At 40.4% G+C, this 22,868-nt stretch overlaps 1 protein-coding gene across 1 annotated transcript in view; it reads left to right on the top strand.

Moving 5' to 3' along the window:
- Positions 1-21,639, top strand: part of LOC138030080 (E3 ubiquitin-protein ligase TTC3-like) — a 52,763-nt gene extending 31,124 nt beyond the window's left edge. The window contains exons 33-44 of the mRNA XM_068877936.1: positions 1,935-2,138; positions 8,795-9,911; positions 11,292-11,425; positions 12,196-12,261; positions 12,613-12,709; positions 13,221-13,327; positions 14,200-14,284; positions 14,871-14,987; positions 16,532-16,860; positions 17,535-17,652; positions 19,656-19,922; positions 20,415-21,639. Coding sequence (XP_068734037.1) covers positions 1,935-2,138; positions 8,795-9,911; positions 11,292-11,425; positions 12,196-12,261; positions 12,613-12,709; positions 13,221-13,327; positions 14,200-14,284; positions 14,871-14,987; positions 16,532-16,860; positions 17,535-17,652; positions 19,656-19,922; positions 20,415-20,507 — 2,734 coding nt within the window. The 3' untranslated portion in view covers positions 20,508-21,639. The remainder of the gene's footprint in view (positions 1-1,934; positions 2,139-8,794; positions 9,912-11,291; positions 11,426-12,195; positions 12,262-12,612; positions 12,710-13,220; positions 13,328-14,199; positions 14,285-14,870; positions 14,988-16,531; positions 16,861-17,534; positions 17,653-19,655; positions 19,923-20,414) is intronic.
- Positions 21,640-22,868: the final 1,229 nt, after the last annotated feature.

Below are 22,868 nucleotides of genomic sequence, written 5' to 3'. Positions count from 1 at the left end.
CATATTTTTTGTTTTTGGGTGAAATGCTTGTGCAGTGCCAATGGAACGTTTAGATGGGCTATAGTCAGATTAAACTTGTATTGCGTGCGGATATTTTCCTTATACCATGACGCAGAGTTTGAATCATTAGCAATATTGCGATTCTGGCAGCCGCCATCTTGGTTGTTAATACTTTTTTCGCCATCCTGAAATAATTGAAGAAAATCAAGATATTCAACATCGGAAAAAGGCATTGCAGATCTAATTTTACAGAAACGGCAGACCCAGTGATAGTTAGACATCGCTTTAATTTCTCGATATCCCACGGGTGTTACATCTCCGCACTTGATATAAAAGTAAAGATAGCACGTGGAGCAGCGAAGCGCTTGGTGAGTCCTCGCAATCGGTTTACTGCAAACAGAACATGGATTTCTCACATCGCCTGGGTTTGGCTCGATATCACCAGCTCTGAGGAGCTCAATATTAAACGATGCAGAAGAGTTGGAATAGTAGGGTACTCTTCCTCTCAGATATTTCATCCGCTTCCGTGTATTATGATCTGCATCCAAGGTGTGCAAAAGTTTTCCGCGAAAATTAACGAGGGAATAGTTTTTGCCAAACTTTAAGTAGACCAGGAAACAGTCGCTGTTCTCATAAGATGGATTCATAATAATGATTTGTGAATTTGTCGACCAGGAGAATCGTCTGGAATAAGATAAACACAGAGCACAACGTCCACGACCAACCCGCCATCTTGCTAACTTAATATATTTTTATTAAAAAAAGAGTGTAGCAATGGTAAGCGAAACAACGGTGCAGAGAAGTGAGTAAGGCACAAGTAATTTTTCCTTGTGGTAGTCGAACTGTGAACTAAAGCTATAAATACACTGGAGACGAAGTCATTCTTTCTTGCGATGTTTAGAAGATTGATGGATGGAAACTCAAATGCAGTTTGACGATTATTTGGCAGAATTGTGAAAATGAGTGTAACAAAAACTAGGGGAGTCAGGATGGCTCAGTGGTTATCAACGGTGCCTTCCAACTCTGCGACCCGGGTTCAACTCTCGGCCACGAGATCGTACGTGCGCTGAGTTTCAGTCGATCACACACCTGACTCCGAGGGTTTCTCTGTTGGTGCTCCGGTTTTTCTCCCTCAGCAAAATCGACTCCCAGCCTATTCCATCTGGCTATGGTGCTGTGCTCCGAGGTCATACATGGGTCGTGTTCAGGGGCCGTGCGCCTAGCCGGCAGCACAGCTCCTTCGGTCCGATCTCGTCGAGCCGCGCCCATAGCAATTCAGTCACCGACTGCGAGTTACTTTTGTTTCTCCATCTGCACGCCACTTTAACCTTTTAAACCCCCATGGGTGATCAGTCTTTAAATTCTCCTCACAATTTCAAAATGATGTCAAAGAGACAGTTGTTGAGAATAAATATCGTCATAATGTAGGGAATGTTGTCTTGTTAAACACCTCATTCTCATTACTAGCCAACAAAGAAAGCTGCGATGCTAGTCAGGAGAATAGGATGATTTAGCAACAGAACGGGAACATCAGTTGACGACGGCGCGCGCAGAAAGATGTCCATATTTGGTCAGATTAGAGTAGAATCCAGGCTACTCCGCGCGCTCTCCCGTCATCAAATGAGGTTCCCATTCTGTAACTAAATCAAACTTATGAACTTTTTCGTGGTCTTGGGAGAAGGCCCACCTTCAACCGACAGGCTTTGTGACCGTTTGTTTTTGTTGTGGAAATTCGCATTGCTTTTCACAGCGATCTGATTTGATGAATTTCAGCTTTGGCTGGATTTTCATATATGAAAATTGTTCCACGGCACGCAAAGCCTGTCAGTTGAAGGTGGGCCTTTTAACACTCCGTTGTCCAAATAGAGTCTGGTACGATAATGTTCGCTAGTTAAAGGATCTTAAAGTGACGCGATTTTTTATCTTTCTTTCAGTAAATTTAACTTGGGTCCACCGCCACCAGGTTGGAGCCAACATGAAATGGAAGCTCCATTTGCCATCCCTCCTCACTTACAAGAAGACACTGCCCAGTTTGAGGCAAGCTACATGCAACAGGGCTTAAAGATGTTCTCTGTACCTCCGGTAACTTTCCCGCAGCCGGAGATTAATTTACAAGCAGTCACAGATTATGTGAGCTCGTAAGTTTCCACTCTGGTTCCTACTTCGTGTGTTAAGCATTTAGGAAACAAAAAAATCCTAGTTAACATTAGTGTGCAGGGTTCCGTGTGCAGACAAACATAGCTTAGACTCTGACATCATTCTACGTTACCTACTCCTCTGGAGTGCTGTATGTGTTTTAGAACTTCTTGTCCTTAAACTTTTCAGTGTCCTTATGCGAGACGACTATAAAATGCTGTTTCTTCGCAATGACATTGCCAAAGCAACCTGGTTATCCTCAGTGACTTTAAGACCTTCGTTTCAAGTTTAGTTCAGTAGGGGATTTGGCCCCAAGAGGGCAATGTTTTGTGGCGATAAATACATATCATTGATTCAAGTTAAGAGTGGTGAACTGTGAGTTCGGGGTTGATCATTTTTCTTCGTCCATAGTAGATTCTTTTATCATTGGTTGGGCAAACTTTCTTCGGACGTTTTATTGGCTGGTTTGGTTTTGTCAATGTTAGCTTGCGCATACGAAGTTGTCATTTTCTCATGGAGGACTGGAATACAAATTGTCCTAAATTTTGGCTACCAACTCGAGGGGTGCGGAAAAAGAGCATAAAGTTCCCTTCTTCTCCTGCGCGTTCTGTCCTTTCGTTTTAATCCTCCTCTTGATTAAGCAAGATAGGGCAGCAGGGTATGGCGCGCCGTTTCGGACAAAAATACTTGTTGTAGAATATCTAATACATATAGCAAATACATACAACTTATCTTGGGAAATATACAACTTATGGAGAAAAATATATCACTTATTGTGAAAAATATAATACTTACAACCAAAATATACAACTTCTTGGGAAAATAAACACCTCTGTGTAAAAAGTACGACTTACATGAAAAATATACCGAAATTCGGAAATATACAACTTGTGTTGTAAAAATAATACTTCGCCCGCGGTGTTTTGGTCAGCTGACTGTCGCAAAAGCCAGAAGCACCCTAGGCAAGATGGCCGCAAGAAATATGTCGTCTGTCTTGCGTGTGCGGAGCGTACGGCTTTTCTGGATGCGTTAAACGTAGGAAAAGATATATATCACGAACTTCAAAGGGAATTTTTTGTAGCTGATAGCGTAACAGTTGAAAGACTGCGAGACCGTTGCCTAGAATTCGTTATCTCCCTTCTCGTTGTCTCAAGACCACTGGAATCTCAGGAAAATGTTATGGATGACATCCTTCTAGCTGTTATGGAATTCCAAACACTTATTGAACGCTTAGAAGAACGACTTAGCTTACATGTCATCAAAGGGAAGAGGGCGACCAACCCTGGTAATTCCAGAAGAACAACTGGATGGGTTAAGATCACTTGGGTTTTCATGGTCTGGTATAGCTAAAACGTTGGGTGTATCAGAAAAAACTATAAGGCGCAGAAGAGACAGTTACAGTATGGCTTCTTCTCGGGAACTTTTCTCTGAAATAAGTGATGACGAGGTTGATAATCTAGTTGAACATGTCCTACAAATATCACCAAATTCTGGTGAAAAGATGATCATGGGCTGGTTTAGAGGAAGAGGAATCCGTGTCCAAAGGTGGAGACTTAGACAGTCAATAATGCGGGTGGACCCAGTTGGCAGAGAACTCAGGCAAAGAACTGTAACTAAGAGACGAGTTTACTCTGTGCCAACTCCAAATTCTCTGTGGTAAGAAATTAACGACAGGCATAAAATACTAGTTAAGGTTATATTATGCCCACAAGATTGATTTTGGTGTTTGAGCTCATTAAAGTTAATACTGCCAACATTTGCATGCACACATTCACTGGCAATGTTATGCAAGAATATGAATGTCAGTTACAACTGTTAAAAAGGGTTGCATGTGTTTATTGCCTGCTGCAATGTAATGAAAGCCAATGCTTAAAGCATAAAATCAGGCCACTTTCACTCTTCATTTCTTAAATTAATCAGGTTTGGTAAAGCAAAGTCAATTATATTAATTCCTCAGGCTTTCAAAAAACTTCAAAAGTTGACTGAAATGGTCTAAATTATGCAATTTTGATCATACATTAAAGATAGCATTGTTCTGAATTGCAATTTTTTCCTTGATGTTAAAGTCACAATTGTAATCATGTGGTTGTTTTTTAAGCATCTTGATGGTCACCACAAATTAATAAGGTGGCGCATCGTCATCCATGGTGCCATAGATGGATTTTCCCGCACTGTTGTGTTCCTCAAAGCATCAACAAATAATGAAGCATCAACAGTCCTGGACCTGTTTGTGGGAGCTACCAATATTTACCATTATCCTAGAAGGATACTCACTGATTATGGGACTGAAAATGTGGATGTAGCCAGACTTATGCTAACTCGATATGGTGTGGATTCCAAACCAGTGTTAACTGGACAATCAGTTCACAATCAGCGTATCGAGAGATTATGGCGTGATGTTCACAATTATGTAGTCTCTTACTATAAGAACATCTTTTACTTTTTAGAAGAAAGAGAGCTTTTGGATCCTAATGATGAAATAGATTTATATGCATTGCACTATATCTATATTCCTAGATTAAACAACACTATTGATCAATTTGTTATGCAGTGGAATAACCACCCACTGTCAAGGGAAGGAGGACACTCTCCTCTTCAAAAGTGGACGGAAGGATTTTATCAGTATGCACAATCTGATTACATGACTGTCAGGGAATTGTTGGAGCCAAGAAGTGTTGATCACCATTATGGAATTGATGATAATGCACCCCTGCCTGAACTTCAGACAGTGAATCACATTGAAGTACCCAGGTCTACAATCCAACTAGCAGAGAGGGAATTTTCTACTCTACTAAATGATGTGCACCCACTGTCTGATGATGGCGAGCATGGCATCTCCTTGTATGAGATTAGCAAGATATCTTTAATGAGAATATTAAACATGTAAATACATAAATAATAAGCATCAATGGCTAGCTAATAAATAACAAGGAACTGTGAATGTGTCAGTTGATAGGAATCTTTGATTACAATACATGCTGCATTTCACAAATCACTGAGAAACTACATTCTCTACTTTTTCAAATCCCATAATACTCTTCTTTTACCCCGCAAAAACTTGGATATGCATTGCTTACGATTTCTCTTGGGACATCTTCGTGTCCCAGGAGAAATTGCAAACATTGATTATGCAAAGGTTTTGGGGTAAAAGAGGTGTATTATGGGATTTGAGAGAGTACAGAATACTGTATATACTGAGTACAAAATGATACTCTCAAATTTGAAATTACAACTTAGTCTTAGCTTTTTCACTGTAATTGCAATGTTCCACTGTTTGTGATATGATAAAATTATGAAAACTTTAAAACAACAACATAAGTACTGTACTTAAGTAAAATACTGATGCAAGTAATAATAAAATTAATGTTCTTTAGCATTTGCCAAAGCCAACTCCATTTTCTAAGGCATGTGTTAGAAGACTGTTGAACTCTTTGGGGTCTTCAATTCCCCTTGGCAAAAACAAAGTTAAGGAGCAAGTTGAAGACCATGGATACCTCTTCACATTCTCTTCTGTTTCATAAAACTCAATTAGTATGGGACCATCAAAGCCCAGTGGCGGTACAGTGTCTGCCCCTGTGGTGAAAATCAACAAGTCTTCCAGGGTCACACCGTTAACTTCCTCTTCTTCTAGGTCTTGCAGGTACAGGTCCAAGCAATATATTGTCTTGTCTTCTTTGTCTCTATCATTGGAACCCTTGTCTGAGTACATAATAGAGTACAATTTCTTGAATCTTTGGGCACTGAGCTTTTGATTCTCCGCACCCAAAACAATCTTGAAAATGCCAGGGTTGTTCATCACACGATCTCCAAAACCACTAATAGAGTTAAGGCCTTTATGGAATTGTTGGATTTCTGCATGGACAGAAAAGAAGAATACCTGTATAACAAAAAACAAATAAATGTTTAGCTATTTGAAAAATAATTGTGTATAACAGCAACGTGTTATCACAGTCAAAACTTTGTTCAGTGGAACAACTGCTGAATGGCTTGCCATCTACTACACTGTTGCTATGTGGTATCCCAAGTCATGCAAAGGCCCTTGTACCACTAATTTTATAACAGTTGTAACACAATAAATTTAAAAGTATACAAAAATTTGGTTTTATCAACGGAGTTGATAATGTAAATTGGCCACCGTACAGAGATTCTGTACGGTGGCCAATTTACATTATCAACTCCATTGATAAAACCAAATTTTTGTATACTACTTCCCCACCGACGCAGCACCACAGTTTCTTTAGAAACTACCCTCTTCAAATTTAAAAGTACATTGTCGAAGAAAATGAATATAAGACTAAGGTAAAGTTTACCTTATGAACCCAACCTAGTTTAATAAATGTATAATAAATATACATCTAATGGCAATGACCTGTACAATTGGATAATGGCAGGGTGGGGGGCTTAATAAAGAGTGTCTGGTGCAACGCTGCTCCTTACTAAATTGACACACACTGGTACCTGTTTAAGGAGGCAATGCTGGATCTCACTTTTCTTGCTAAAATCAGCTGTGAACACTCTTGAGTAGCCATGGTTTGCAATTAAATCACCACCTCACTCTTTTATGGCATTGAATTCTCCTTCACTGACACATTCCTGTAACCCTTTAAGGACCTCCTTGATTTCTTCATCACAGACAGCCTCGATTGCCTGACTTGTGTTAAATGGAAGATCTTTCATGACAGAAAATGCTTCTAGAGAAAGACATTTGGGCCCAGGACCACCCTGGAGAACACTCCATGCCACCAACTTTCCAGCTAACTCATATTTATTTCCATGGAGCAGCTCCAGGTCATGGGAAAACCATGTGCCTAGAAAATGTCAAGATTCTTAAGTGACATCATAAGAAGGCGAAAAAATTCTCTCCTTGGCCCACCAGAGTCTACTCCATCTGAGAACATGATGTGGACTGGGCGAACAAATGAAAATTTGCCTCTTTCTAAGGCTCTAAGAGCACTTGACAGAACATTCTTTCTGCTTATTACAACGTTGACATGTGAGTCACTTTGCTTGTCCAAGTTATCATCCACAAACTCTCGGAGGACATCAGATGCTTTTGCCTCATTCATGGAACAGGAACCTGTCTCTCTTTGATCTTCCAGGCTTGCTTGAATGGCAGCATGTAAATCAACATCTTCATCACAATTCTCATCATCTACATTGATTTCATCTGGAAACATGTTAACATACGTGTTGTATCCCACCATAAGTTGTGATTCTCTTACAGGTTTGCTTTGCGTACTGCAGCTGGGTTGTGAGAGGTAGCCACTACAGGAAGGGCTTGTACTTGCTTTATTCTCACCATCACTCGCAGTCATTTGATGTATTTTCTTATTTGGCGGCTCGGTAACCTCTGACTCATGCATTGATTTCAAAGCAAAGGGACAATCCATTAAACTCTCATCATCCTCACTTTCCAATGGATCATCACCTTCTTCATCACCTTGACAACTGCCATACCAACGTTTCAAGCTCTCATCATGCACTTCCGTAGTGACTCTGATATACAACGGACCTTGCTTGGACACGTGTTTCGCCACCTTTCCGGTGAAAGGACCAGAGTTCAGTTCGACTATTTTATTGCCAACGGCTCTGACAAAATAAAACTTTGGCTCTGAGCAGCATCTTAATTTCCGTTCAAAGAGTTCATTGCACTTACATCTAATTTCTTCTTCTTGCATTTCATCAGAAAATTCCACCGCACTAGCAGCAAAGTTCTTGCTATAGAGCGTCTCTCTGAACTGTCCACGTGGGACTTCATCAACCTTCGGAGATGGCAGTAGAACTACATCCTTTAAAACTGCTTTAGATACACTACTGGATCCACAAATGGCCGATGTCCCCTTCTTGTTTACACGCTTTTTCCCTTTCCTGGACCAGTTTGCACTTGGATTGAATACATCATTAGTGGCCCGACTCGCAGATACTGACGCAGACGCCGCAGAGTGGCTTGAAGATTGCCCTCGGATACTTGGAAATAATTGCCTTAAAGCAGCTTCTCTAGCTTCTGTTTTGTTTTCGTTTATAGCTTGATTCATCTTTGGAGCATGACTAGCCTCACTGCTGGATTCATTAAGCGAGATTACAGCCTCTACCAGTCTGTTCAATATGCGCTCCGCCATATTGAACAACTGGCGGGAATTATATGTGGACAGGCCTTCTGGCTTTTGCGACAGTCAGCTGACCAAAACACCGCGGGCGAAGTATTATTTTTACAACACAAGTTGTATATTTCCGAACTTTTTACACAGAGGTGTTTATTTTCCCAAGAAGTTGTATATTTTGGTAGTAAGTATTATATTTTTCACAATAAGTGATATATTTTTCTCCATAAGTTGTATATTTCCCAAGATAAGTTGTATGTATTTGCTATATGTATTAGATATTCTACAACAAGTATTTTTGTCCGAAACGGCGCGCCATAGCAGGGTCAGGTCCGTTTGTTTTTATGAGAAAGGAAAACTGTAGTTCCCATTAGAAAACCCTGTAGCAGTTTGGAAAACCAACAAACTCAACACATATTTGATGCCCAGTCTGGGAAAGGCTACATTGAGTGGTTGCGAATGCTCTCAATGCTGCGCAAAGTTGGCTTCCTATTGTTCTTTTAGGCGTTCTGTTTGACTTCCCGTCCCGTCCCTAACCTAGTTTTCTCTCTGCTCAGCATGCTACAAGAGATATTACGGGCCAGTGGACCATTGGAGTTGGCGGACCCGAACATCATGCAGCCTTTGAGTATGTTACCAAACAGTTATCAGGACATAATTTCCCATGCGGGCGGACTTAGGCCCATCCTAGAAAAATCCGGCAAATTTGTCTTTTATCAAAGCAAAGTCATGCTGCCAGAGGACAAAGAATTTGAAGACGTTTTGCAAAATATGAAACCACAAACGGACAACCCGTTTCTTGAACGCATTAATCGTATGAATGACGCGAAAGTGGAAAATTCAATTCTTGGTGGTAATTTGATATGGGAAGGTGAGGAAAGAGAACATGGCTTACCGGGCGACTTAAATTTCGAAACTTCTTCACAGGTAAAAAATTCTTCGACAAAATTTAATCCTAATGCAAAGGAGTTTGTACCTTCGCTGTCACAAACGGATTTGTTGGATAGTATTTCATCAGTGACATCTTTAGCCAATGATGGATGCACTTTAGAGGACGCTGAATTACCTGATAATGAGATTCAGGAAGGGACTACAATTATTGCGGAACAACGTGAGCCAGTTTTAAATGAAGGCGAAGTTAACAACGCCGTGAAAAATATTGTGGAAAATGTGGTTGAAACTGTTGCAACAGACGAGAAAGAAAACAATGGAGAACACAGTGATCTCTCTATCGATACTGGAAGCGAAGAGGCAGTGGTCATAGAGGAATTGTTGATCCCAAATGGGAGGAATGTGCAAGATTCGACAATTGATTCGAGTGTAGCGTGTTCTAATTTTTCTTCGGGAAAACAGACAGTTTCTGCGGGTTTGGAGGAAACAGATACGCCAGTGACTTCTCATAAACGTACAGGAAGTAACGTTTCAGTCAGTGAATCGGTGGTTTCTAGCAAATCAAAGTCTGTACAAACTCAGTTTAATTTGAAAAGCAAAAGTGTGATGACAGATCCAGTGACTGAACCTTTTAAAGCGGAATATCAGCGCGCCGTGGCTGAAAAGGATGCTTGCCAGGCCAAGCTACAAGAAACAGAAAAACGGAACGCTTTACTTAGCAAAAACTCGGCGGAGGTTGATAAAGTAAAGAAGAAACTTTCTGATGCACTGCAGGAAAACGAGGTAAGTGTTGACAGCTTTAGAGAAATATTTTGATTTGTCAGCAGGTGAGAAGATTATAAGGAGGAATGTCTCATATATTGTATCTTATATTTAGCCATATGCTTCATCTTATATACTTGGTTTACTTTACAAGATTTACTAGGACTATTCGAGATTCTAAGCCGCTTTTGGTTCTTAGTCTGCTTCAGTTGCTTCAATGCCTTGCCTTGCGTTGTGATTGTTTAAGAATAGAGCGCAAGTTTTGTTCAGTCAATCACTGACTGTGAAAGTGAAAGAAAGCGATGATGTGATGAAAGTGAAAGTGATGAACTCTGAAAGTGTCAAGGCCGTACTGAGACTCCGTGTTGGTTTAGTTCACTTCGGTTGCAGCGTATTTGAATTTTACCATCTAGCTTATGAGGGTCACACAACGGATTAAAGCTCTATATTTACAGCGTGCTCTCTCCAAGGCCAGAAAACTCCGAGAACTGCGCGCCCTGCTGTTTTCGATGAGTATGTGTTTTCTTTAATTAAGGTAGCTCAAACCAGTTTTAACAATTTGGAGGGAATGTCTAACTTGAACTGTTTTACGTAAAGGTCATGATACCAATTGAACCAAAACACTCAGGTTAATTGCTCAACAAGATTCACTTATTAATGTCACGTAATAGGTCAACATGGCAACAAAACCGCTATGCATTTTGCCTTTGAAGGCTTAATATATCTGTGATGAGCAGGCTAAAATTAGACTCCATACAAAATTCTCTGGAGCGGATTCAGAGCCACCTTAAAATTTTCAAATTGTGAAGGGGGCTATGATTCCGCTCCAGAGAACTTTTTTAAAACTTTGCGAAGGGTTTTGTCCAAGCCTGCTAATCACTTCCAGCACTGAGTAAAAATTGGTGGTCACCGAGTTTGTTTCTGAGATATAAGCGTTTTAAGAGACAACATAGGGTGTTTTTAAATGGCTCCTTTTTTTGCCATGGTAACCTATTACCTCAATAATGCGTGCATCTTGTTAAGCAATTATTGGTGTTTCAAATGGTACCATGATAACTTTGCCGTAAAGTGAAACGGTTGAGTGGATTTAGTCCTTCCAAATAGTACATTTTGTTGAAAGTGTTAAAATTTGGTTTGAGCCTCTTCAACGTCCCACAAAGTTTATGAACTCTGAAGGGTTGTGAGACAACACCTATGGTTTTGAAGTCTATATCCGAAAAGACGTGAAAGTCTAAACATTTGCGGGAGTACCACTTACAACGTCACCTCATCCTTCTCAGTTATTTTTAGAACCTGAGACGGAGTTGGTCCGGCCGGGTTCAAACCTGCGACTCCCGCGCAGTGATTATGCTCCACCTACTTAGCAAACCGGTCGGTCGGTCCGTGTTTTTCCTTCAACAGAAATACGCCAAAGAACTCCAGGAGTTAAAACAAAAGAACTCGGAGGAAATACGCAAGCTGCGCCAGCAGTGCGAAGACAAAGAAGACAAGTTAAAAATGTTAAATAAAAGGCTGCTACAAGATGCTGATGACAAGTAGGTGTTCTCACGTGAGGATTGTATGATCATTCGTATGTTAATTCGTTCGATGAATCATTCTTTCACTCATTCATTCATATTCGTTCATTCAGTTATTCGTGTCAAACGTGCATTATTCCATATTCTATTATTCGCCCGTAAGTATAAACAGCACTGTAATTACGATAACACCAATGCTTTCGGTTTTCAGAGAAAGAGAAAAAGAAACATTGCAACATAATGAGGGAAAGGCATCAAAGTGTATTTATTCCACGGCGTTTTTAGCCAGCTTAGTTGTGCTTTCGCGCAACGTGACGAGATTGGTCCGGATTGTTGTGTGACGTATTGTCCACAGATTTATTGTTAACAGGTGCCCACGCTGCGCATTACCAGGTTGAAAACGAGGCATATTAGGACTATCAGTCCATATTTGATCTCACCCACCCACCCACCGAACCCACGCATGTATGTGAAAGGAGGACAGACAACAACACCTGGGTTCTGTTATTTACAAACAGTGTGTGGTTTCTGTAGCGTGCCATAGTGTTGATTATCAGGAATGATTGTGAGACGTGGTCTACGGTTTATAGTCCTTATCAGAGAAGACTTGAAAGTCAAGCCATTTGCGGTGTTCGATCGGAGTCGAACTCGCGACCACCCACATGGGACCCTGGTACTCCACCAACTGAGCCACCGGTGTGCGGTTATGATTGACGCGTCAATGCAATTCACGTTCTTTAATTGATATGCAAACAGTATTTGGGTTTTTTTTTCTTTCTTCTTTCAAGATCCAGTTCGGTCAACAATCTCAAAAAGGAACTTGAATCTTGTAAAGGACAGTTCACTTCAGAGAGGTATTTTTCAATAGTGGTAATGATACTCGCATTACATTGATATTGTACTGATTTCTTTTTGGGAAATGCGTTTGGTCTTTCACACACTTTGTTCGGGACTTACCAGACATAAGCTGGTGCAAATGTTGTGGGTGAAGTTCTTGCACAATCAGTTATTTGAATAGCCAACAGGATTCATATCTGCATGGCCGAGAACAAAATTTGAAGTTTTGCGATGGAGACTATGTTACATAGTTGTCTTTAAGAGGATTATAACTTCTTATGATCAAAGGCCAAAGCAGAAAAGTTCGAATTCGGCTGAACTAGATGTGTATGTACAGAATAAATGCTTGTTTCTTTCTCATTTTTCAGGGGTTTGTGGAATAAAGAGCGCTCAGAAAAAGATGAATTGTTAAAAAATATAAAACTCCAACATCAACAACAGCAAGCACGAGCTCAAGAAGCTGAGGTGAGACTGTAATCGAGATTTTCGACTCCAGAATTCCGAAAGTCTAGAAACCCAGATTGGAATCGGGATTTCAGCAGCAATTATTTCGAAATCAGATGACTGTAGTAAAGGATTCAACTTTTCAAAACCAGGTTTCGGAATCTCAGAGGATTGCAAGCTCACAAGCACAATGGCAATTATAACAGCTCCTACTTCACCGTGAAAAGAGCTTCGACATTAGGATGAGCACAAGCGAAAGGATAAAAGATGTCTTCTTGTTCTTGTGCTTTTGTTCTCTTTATTTCTTGTAAAAATGGGACACCGTATGCACGAGCATAAGGAAATGTCTTATGTATTGGCCATTTCTGACCAGTTAAAGCACACATTCCAGTTCCTGCCACCATAGTGTCCGAGTCGAGAACGGAGCCCTGCTGTAGTTGAAAATCGTGTTCGTCATTATTCAACAAACGTCAGTGGACTTTAATCGTAATGTTGTGATAACTGAGCAACTGTATTTTTTTTTTACTCTCAGATCAAGCTTCTAGAGCTTCGTCGTGACGTTGGTTTGCGGTTTTTGGAAAGAGCTTACCAGGAGTCACACATAACTATTAACAACTTGTTACAAGCTGTGAATGCCAGGTGAATGTCACCTCCTCCAAGCCCTGTTCCAATCCTGTTGTATCACATGATGCCTCAAATATTTCTCCCCAAATTTTACTGCTATAATCAATCATTGCATTAAGGCGAACTGTTCCTTCATTATTTTTTCACGGATGTTAATGTTTTTTCTCGTCTCTAATTGGAGCATTCATGTTAGCACGATGAGTGAGCAGGCGCCGTAAAGTTCAAATAGCCAATTTTTAGCTACGAGAACCCTACGGCGCATGTTCTTCTACATGGAGTTTCCCAGAGCCTTGGGTCGATCCGAGGCTCTGGTTACGAGAATGGAGCTTTGCCATTTAATTACGGTGCCTACTACTGTTATTGCGTATCTCGAGGTGCTCACTAATACAGGGATATTTTTGCGTGGCTTAAAAGTTATGCGGAGAAAGCAGAACTTAGCAAGTGCGCTTGGTATCCGAAAAGAAAATTGGGGGTAACCATGCATTTTTCAGATATGATAAATCTTGAATTTGGGAAAGAACTTTTTACAAATATTGTTGATTAATTATCTTTGAAAAATACGTAGTTACCCCCAAGTTTCGTTTTGCTTGCTTAGATCTGCTTTTCCCATATTCTGCTATTCACAAAGCGCACAAAAGTTCCTTTGAACAGTAGTAGGCACCGTCCTGAGCTTGGTCCAGTTGAAAATCCTGTCCGAAGGTGGCATTGGCGCTATTGCTGTAAAGGAGATAAAAAGTACATTTGTGCTATTTACACGGTCGCATTGATTTTCTCGCAACTCGCTCGTGCGACCTTGGACAACGATCTCACTCGTAAATAACGTGCGTCAGCACTTTCAACCCATTTTCTCCTCGATTACTAATTCGATTTTGGTTCTTTGTCCATAGAATCTCGGGTCCAAAAGTGGAGGAGTTGATTGCCACGTGGAAGAGTTATACCGTGGAGTGTCACCAGAGAGTAGTACAATGCAAGGTATCTGCTGACTTCTGAACACTATTTTTTTCGGATTGGTGATCTTTTAAACCTAAAAGGTCTTTGTGTTTCTTTATGCAAGCAACACAACACAACACATTCATTCAAGATGGCGTCGCCCGCAAAATTTGAAGTTTAAATTAAGCGATTTTCAAACTTATTTTTTCTGATATAATGGCTTTGATTGAAATCTTTTCGAAAGAAATTTGATTGGAACATTACTTCGCCGCTCTTCGTTTTGTTAGAATGGAGGTTTCGTTAAATCAACAGATTTTAACTGATTTCACCCCACAGCCGCTACTCCTTAAATTGTCTTAATTACCTCTAAAAGTTTCTGAGAAATGCAAAAGTGGGTTGATATGCTTGTTGAATATCTAGTTACACACGTACGATGCTTTTTGCTCAGTCATGTACAGCAGCCTGAGTTCTTGGGGTGCTATAGGCATCTGTTGACTCGAAATTCGTGCACAGTGGGTCACACAACAATCTGCATTTATCCCGTCACTTGGCCAACCTTGAAACCACTGGTCGCTGCATGCAAGAATGAGTTGGCTTACAGAGCCTTTGATTTGTGTTGTTCTTTCAGGCAACGTTTAATGAGCAGATCGAGCTACTTAAAAATGGCAGCACTCTCGCCAGTGTTCCACATCTCTCTATTCCTGGTCCACCTCCCTATCCAGCCATTCCAGTTTTACAGCCTCTGGTAAGTGTTCGCGGACGAATTTTTGTTAAGCTTGACAATGGTGTTTACTCTGGATCACTTTGCCACCTTTCATGAAAAACCAACATTTTCTTAAGATAATTTGTAGTTTCTCCCAATAGACCATTTTACAGTTCTGTGCTCAGTTACCAGGCCTTTGAATAAAAGCGAGGCTGGAGTTGGCCTTGCTTTGATACAAACCTCATTGCTTTTCTGATGAAAATCATGTTGTTGTAATGCTAACGAGTTGCTATTTACATAAGAAGAGCACTGCGGTTTGTATCAAAGCAACTCTAGTTTTGCCTTTATTCAAAGACCAGGTAACTGAGCACAGAACTGTAAAATGGTGTATTGGTAGAGCAATTGTGATGGGCAATTTAAGCTTCAGTTATGAGTTAACAGTTAAAAAGCATACATAGCGACCGCGGTCATGTAATTTCCTGGGCCTTTTAAAGTCAGGCGCTGGCTTTCTCAAGTTTTTGAGGCAAATAATTTTGTTTGTAAGTTTTCCTTGTCCCCCGAATGCTGTTCAAAATTTTCTTTTGAGAAACTTCTGACTTCAGCCTTAACCAGCTGCGGTAGAGTTGGCTATGGCAGAAGATCACGAACTGGGAGTATCTTTTGGCTGACCTTATTGTTAACTTTTGGTTTGCGTTTGTATTTGTTTTTTGTTGAGATATTTATTTCTTTTCGGTTCTTCTAATCCTCGATTACTTGTCCTTAGGGCTGTCAACGATATCGTCAAGATCACTTTTTTGTTCTTTTGGTTTTCGTTTGTATATTTGCTATTGCATATTAACAATATCGTTTTCTCGGGTCATACTTACGGCTGCTTGTAAAAGTTATTAAGGAGGCTCAAAAGGGATTTTTGTGGCTATAGTGTTTGTGAAACGATGAAAGATACCAAAGAAGGATATTTCATAGTGTAGGCTAACTATAAATATCTTTGCAACTCTATTGTTGGGTAATACTTTAAGGGTACTTATGAGGTCATCTTGGTTACCATGGCAATGCGCCAGGTCCACAAAAAGGTTCTCTAAATTTCAGTCGGTGACCTACCGTTTTTATTTCTTTGTTGGGAATCTCCCTAAATTCTTTAACTCCTTGGAGAGTATGACAAAAAGTTATCCAGTAGAATTTATAGTTGACAGAAAATTGTACCAGATAACTTTCCCCGAAACTTTTTTATTTGAATTGCCATCTTGAATAATGATACGTGCATGCAAAAAATCAAGATAGGTCACTGATCAAAATTTCGAGATAAAGACATGTTTTTTGGCAGGTTTTATTTCCGGTTCGCGCGATTTTACGTCATATTTTCACTTCCGGTGTAGCAACGAAACCTTACGAGCCTCCTTAAGTATATCATTTAGCAGTTGAGTCGAGTAGTAGAGCTAAACATGAAGTCAATCGTGCCCCACTGTAAAATACGGTATGCTCAATGCACAAATCATAGCGTGCGAACCCTTTCCTAGAGGTGAGAAGTCATGGGTTGTTGGTAAGTTCATTTTTCCTGTTGTTTATAAGTCCACTCTTTTCTCTGCTAGGTACCAGGACAACAACAGAAAAACCAAATTCAACCGCATCCCCCGCCTCAATCCCTTGTGGAAAACAGTGCTTTCGTACCAAGGGCAGCTAACCCTCCCCTCCCTAATCCATCTGCTGGTGCGACTGTGGCACGCCCTGGAACTACTGGTCCTCCAACAACAACGAGCACTGCTGTTGGTGGTGGAGATAAACCCGCCTCAATGGCTGCTGCCACTGCTGCAGTCCCCGGTGCTGTTGCAGCTGCAGCAAACATATCTGAAAAGGCAAAGTCCAATAGCTTTGAGAAGATCATGCTTCGTCTGTCAACTATGTACCCCAATTTGTCTAGGTAAGTGACAAGGAATAGTAACGGACAGATATGTAAGTGGCAGGAAAAATTACTTATAGAAAGTACTGCTTAGTCAGGGGCACCCAACGTCAATTTTCGGAAAATATCTGTTCGGAAGACGATTTGAGATCTAGAATTTTCGGAACATTTGTTGTTAAATTTCTTGCTTGCCTGCCTGTCCTAGGATTTTCCAACATCTGAAAAAATGGTATAATTGCCCATTTTTAACGGATTTTTACCCTAAAAAGGTCACCTAGATTTTTCGGAAGCCTTTTTTCTGGCTGAAATTTTCGAAAAGGTTAATTTTGATCCCTAGAATTTTCGGATCACTAGACTTTCAGCTAGGAGATCCGAACAGATAAAAAAAAAGTAGGGGATAAAATTATGCCTATTATGCCTGTATAAATACTAAAATGCGTTTAACAATGCTATGTTTAAGTAGTTTTGAACTATATTCTCGTTGGGTGCCCCTGCTTAGTGGCTTTTATTTGAATGTTCACACTTCTAGTTTGTGGAACAAGAGGGTCATTCGCTGCACCCTATTGCTGAAACTGCTGCAACTGGCTGAAAGAAATAGACTATGATGGCGAACTAAAACTGAAGTGTTGAAGCTTTGACTGTAAGGTATTTTTTCCACACAAAATTGAAATTATGTCCCACCTATGTTTTTTCAGGTTAGAGTTGACCGGATTGATTAAAGAAGTGCGACAGAATAAACATGGCTCACTGACTGGTTTGTCGCTGGAGGATATCGTCAGCAGCGTGTCAGAGCTTGTCGAGAAAAAGAAAAAGGTGATTTATGCTAACAGCTGTTAACAAATAAGATAGATCCGATGTAGTCATTTCGATGTCTTATTCTGTTAAGCTCGGTGAAAGGGGAAAACTGGTTTATCTTCGCTTTTAGCACATATCCCTTGTCACGTTTTTAAACACGAAGGCGTGGTACCTTAGTCACATGCGGGTGATTTTTCAATCAACCATGGACGCATTCAGAACTCTGTGGTAATTTGTTGAAAATAGAAGAGTAACCAGGTTTTGGAAACATATTCATGTAAAAAAGCGTTCTCTGGTTAAGAAAAAGTTAGAAAAGTTTTCCATCTGATTGAAAATAAATCCACCCCTCACACGTCGTCTTCCTTTCTCCTCAGTTATTTTAAGACCCTGAGTGTTGGTCCGGCCGGAGTCGAGCTCTCAAGCTCTCGACCTCCCGCTTGGCAGCCCGATGCACAACCAACTGAGCCACCGTTCAACTCCCTATCGCTGAAATCCTTCAAAGTCAAACTTTTTGAATGTCACATGAACGCTCTCTCCTGAATCTATATTGATCCTGTCAATCCTCGAACCTGAAAATCTGTCTGCCTGAAGTGCAACATGGCCCGATCACTTAACTGTAGCATTACTTGCTGCTTTTAATCTCATTATAATTTGCAATTTTTGTTTGAAACCACAGTAAATGGTTTCGCTGTTGTGGCCTCCCTGTCCATACTTGCTTTCTTTTTCTGTTTAAACAATAAGGACGAAGTTGAGTAAAATAAAATAGGCCTGCGTCAAACTATTAAATACTTTTCATTAGGAGGATAACATACTCTTAAATTTAAATATTTTTAGTCTACAATATTGGTCTCTACACCGAAAGCAAGCTTGTTTGACGATTCTTACCTCAAAATTTCGCTTTTTATCTGCCGGGCACGACGCGCAAAGTTATCAAAACGAGCAGTTATTTGGACCCACGATCGAATTGTGAGAGGTGTGGGTGTATTCTCGATTTTACTTCACAAAGTTCTTTGCAATGCAAAATTTCTTTGAAGACAGGAGTGCAAAGCAGCTTTTACCTCTCACATTACGGTCGTACGTCCAAATTACCGCTAGTTCGGCCACGTTTACGTGGTTTGCACGGCACAGAAAAAACGAAATTCTGGGTGACATTAGTGGCATATGTTTGCTTTGCATGGGGAGAGTTATATTAGGAACGAAAAATGTTTGGGTTTAGGTGCACTTTTAGCCAAACAGGAATTTGATACAGTGGGGCTAGTGTATGTAAGAACAAAGGAATGCTGACTTGAATTTATGCGTGCTTGAATCACATATCTGACTTATTGGACTCGTACATAGCACTCCATTAAAAGACTCGGAGTTGTAAGGCTCTTTTTTTTTTAATTTTAAACGTAACTCATTTACTTTAACGGTTCAGTCTCCAGAATCATTTGGTCTGAACTGCTCGCTAACAAAGCTCAAGGAGACTTTTGCTATCGTCATTTCCACGTGGAGCCTTTGGCCTCTTGTCTGTAGCTAGGGCTGGTCTACATTTAAAATGAAAGCATCAGCACATTCAACATACTCATGCAGGCGTATTATTTTGAACTGAACCCTATCACTCCCGGGAGTAATAGGTATATAAATTCTCTTCACAATTTCAATGAAATGTCAGTCACACAGGTATTGAGAATGAAGATTGTTATCAACTTAAGATATGTGATCTTGATGAAACACCAAATTCTCATGACTACCCGACAAAGAACTCTCTATTACTTGTTGGGAGAATAAACTTTTCTATCGTGGGAATAAAAGGGTTGAAAAGTATCTTTTGTTGTAACAATTGGCCCTGATGATCAAGACGCTTCTGAGTTTGTGTATGTTGCTTGTGCTTCTTCTTGCGTCCTTTGTTTAAATTAAAGCAACCCCTAATTTCAAATTTGAAAAACTTTGAAAATACGGATGCAGTTAAATCTTAACAGTGCTTTCATCCGTTGCGATTACCTGTACTAGTAATTGTGTTGACTTTCCCACCATTTAAGGATGGCGTATTGCGTCCCTCTGGCTCTCAGCCCTCCAACAGTCCCACAATTCAGCGAGCAACAAAAACAGCTGCCATGCCACAGGTACCCCAGCCAGCACCCGGACATTCAGTCCAGCCAATGGCGAAGCCGATTGCGCCGGAAGTGTCTAAGACGTCAGTTGTTGGCGGGAGGAACGAAGACGACCCGTGCGTCATATGTCATGAAGACATGAATGCAACCAATAATATTGTTACACTGGAATGTGGACACCGATATCATTCAGCCGTAAGATTGTTTAATCCTTTTTGGGGTGGAGTGGTATATTCCTGATACTTCAAAATCAGAAGAGGTTTTAAATCAAGGAGCTCAGGGCACATCTATAATTAGAATAGTTTTCCCCCCCCCCCCCCTCCCACAAAAAAAATATAAATATTACTATTTTGCCTTTTGTCTTATCGGTGCTCAACCCGTTAACGTCACACGTGCATAAATTAAGATATAGGACGCAGCTCTTTACAACCTCTAATGTCATTGGCTCCCTTAAGGACACAGCTCTATTGTTTTTTTGGGGTAGAATCCATTGTTTCTTTTGTATCGTTCTTTGTGTCCATTGTTTTCTGAACCAATCCCGAGAGCCGTTGTAATAGCTGTGTACTGACCCTCAAGTAAACGTGAAAAATATGCCAGGAGGACATGAATCTCAAAACAATCAACCTTTGTTCGCCCTTAGTGATGAGCACGACAAAGGTTGCTAACTTAATTTTTTTTTTGTTTCAGTGTATTCGGAAGTGGTTGCTAGGGGAGCAAAGCACATGTCCAACTTGCAGAGTCCATGCCTTGCTTCCTGACGAATTTCCACGTTTGAAGTAAATTGCAAAGTGTAATTTCAACATTCGAGGGAAGGGCCATTTTATTTTCAAGAGGCGAGGTTTTGGTTCCCTGCTACAAAGGCCTCTTTTTCCGAGTATTTCACGGGCTGACGGACAGGAGAGGCGACCTCTGCCCTGGCTCGCGATCTTGGTCAGCGCTACTTGAAATACACGCCCCCAGTTACGTTTGAACATGACTGGAGACCACTCCTTTATAATTTTGATCACACAGCTAGGTAGCTAAGGAAGCGCCGTGCCTGCTCATCCCAGTTTGTTTTCGTCATTGGCCAGTGGTCTCTCCCCTCAGCCGTCCACTAGGCAGATACAAAAGTAAACTATTCCTGTTAGAAAAGAAGGAGTTCGTATCATCACCAAAAACGTTCTTGCACAATTGAAGTAGGACAACAAACCGTACCCAAGAAAGCACAGAGAAAATATTCAATTATGTCGCAGTTGATCCTCCTGATGCTGAAGAAAGAGAAATTGCCCAACCTCCCTTACTTGATTAGGCCATTTCGGAGTTCATGTCTGCCTCCTCTTCAAAGCGAGTCTAAGTGCGAAATTTTTGTAATGGTAATTAGTTCTACTTTACATATGAATGAAAACTAATTATCATAAGAAGAACTTCGCACTTAGACTCGCTTTGAAGAGGAGGCAGACATGAACTCGGAAATGGCCTATTGCTACGATTTTTGGTTGTCACACATTCTGTCTTATCATGGCATTATAGTGGCACGCTTGCTTGGATTGTGATCATCACCAAAAACTAGGCCAATGTGAAATTGGGTGGATCTTACAAGAATAATTTATAACTTGTCTCGACTAGTTTCCAAGGTGAAAATTTAATCGATGTTGTCTGGTTAACAATTCGGTTGCAATGCCCATAACACAAAATATTAAATAAAATTAGTTTCTCCTAGTTTTTTTATGGTCTCCCTATTTGAGTCCTCCAACAACAGATAAGATTTTTATCTTTGTTAAAACTTCGTATATTAGTTTTTAAAGTATTTCGATGATCACCCTTCGAATAAAAATGTTTTTGTTATCAAAAGACTTGTTTCAAATTAAACTTTGATGGAGGTTTTTAGAAATTGTTTCACAATTAAATTCTAAAAGTAGAATCAGTTTGCTAATTTTTGGTGATTTGATTTTATGTAGTTACCACTTGATAAGATAAAAAAATATGGAAAGAAGTGGAAGGAAATCACTTGCCCTTGCCACAAGGCGTACAACTGTGTAGATTAAAAGGCCTCTGTGGGTCCGAAAAGACAGTTGCATATAGTAGGGCCCTTGCACAGCTCTCCTCTGAGACAATGGTTTTTCCATATGGCCCTGTGCGCTGCAGCAAATTCGTAAATACCCTACCGTTGCCATGGACCCCTTGAAATAGTCATTTCTCGAGACCTTTTAAATCTAAAGTTATCCTTTTTTGACAAGTGTGTTCTATTTAACATTTCTTTGTGTAGTTCGACTCACAACCATATTTTGTGAATCACGTGACCAAAACAGAAAATCCCAAAAAACTGAGCAAGTGAACTATGTTTTTCGCAGATTTTTAACGCAACAGTATGAGAACGTTCTAACACAAATCTGTGGCATAGATTTTAACAAAAAGTATGACGTCACAAGACCATCCTTTGATACACTTTTCAAAATATCAGTTCCAAAAAAAATTCTATTTTTTTGTCCAAATAGAAATTCCAAGCTACAATTTACGAAAAATGGTGGGACGGTTCCCATCTGGTGAAAAAACCGCCTAATCCTTTTCGTTTCCTGAGAATTTTTACATGTTAATAGAGAGGTTAGGCATTCTCTAATTTTAACTTGTCTCGTTCCTTTGAGAAGTTGCTTGATATCTGGAGCTAAACAGGACAAAAATGAACTGATATCAAGCAGGGTTCTTACATTTTTGGCAAAACCCTAATTTCATTCCGACGTTTGGCGGAAACGTCATGTTTAACCTCTATTCACTGAAAACGCACGGCAGAGGACTGGGACTAGTTTCGCATACCCCTTTTGGTTGAAGTGATGTCAGATTGCCATTGAAAAACGTCTACTACTTGAAATAACCATCCATGCAACCTTTTGTAGGGCCCTTGACTAAAAAGCTTCCTTAGAAACCATTGTCTTTCTGTAGTTAAGAGCCACCCTCCCCCACCCCCACCTCCCCTCCTGAGGCAGACCGTCGCGCCCGACAGGGAGACCGGCGACGACGTGAGGTCGATAGGAATGACTCAAATGTCTTCTCGATTAGAGCATAGTTAATCGAGGGACTGGTTATGAAACCTTATTACTTTCAAAAGCGAGAACAATGTTGTTTCAATCGATATTGAATAGACCGTGAGCCTGCACGACCTTTTGT

Source organism: Montipora capricornis, chromosome 13, assembly GCF_036669925.1.
Source record: "Montipora capricornis isolate CH-2021 chromosome 13, ASM3666992v2, whole genome shotgun sequence".
NCBI classification, from domain to species: Eukaryota; Metazoa; Cnidaria; class Anthozoa; order Scleractinia; family Acroporidae; genus Montipora; species Montipora capricornis.
This window is presented reverse-complemented; position numbering and strand designations above follow the sequence as displayed.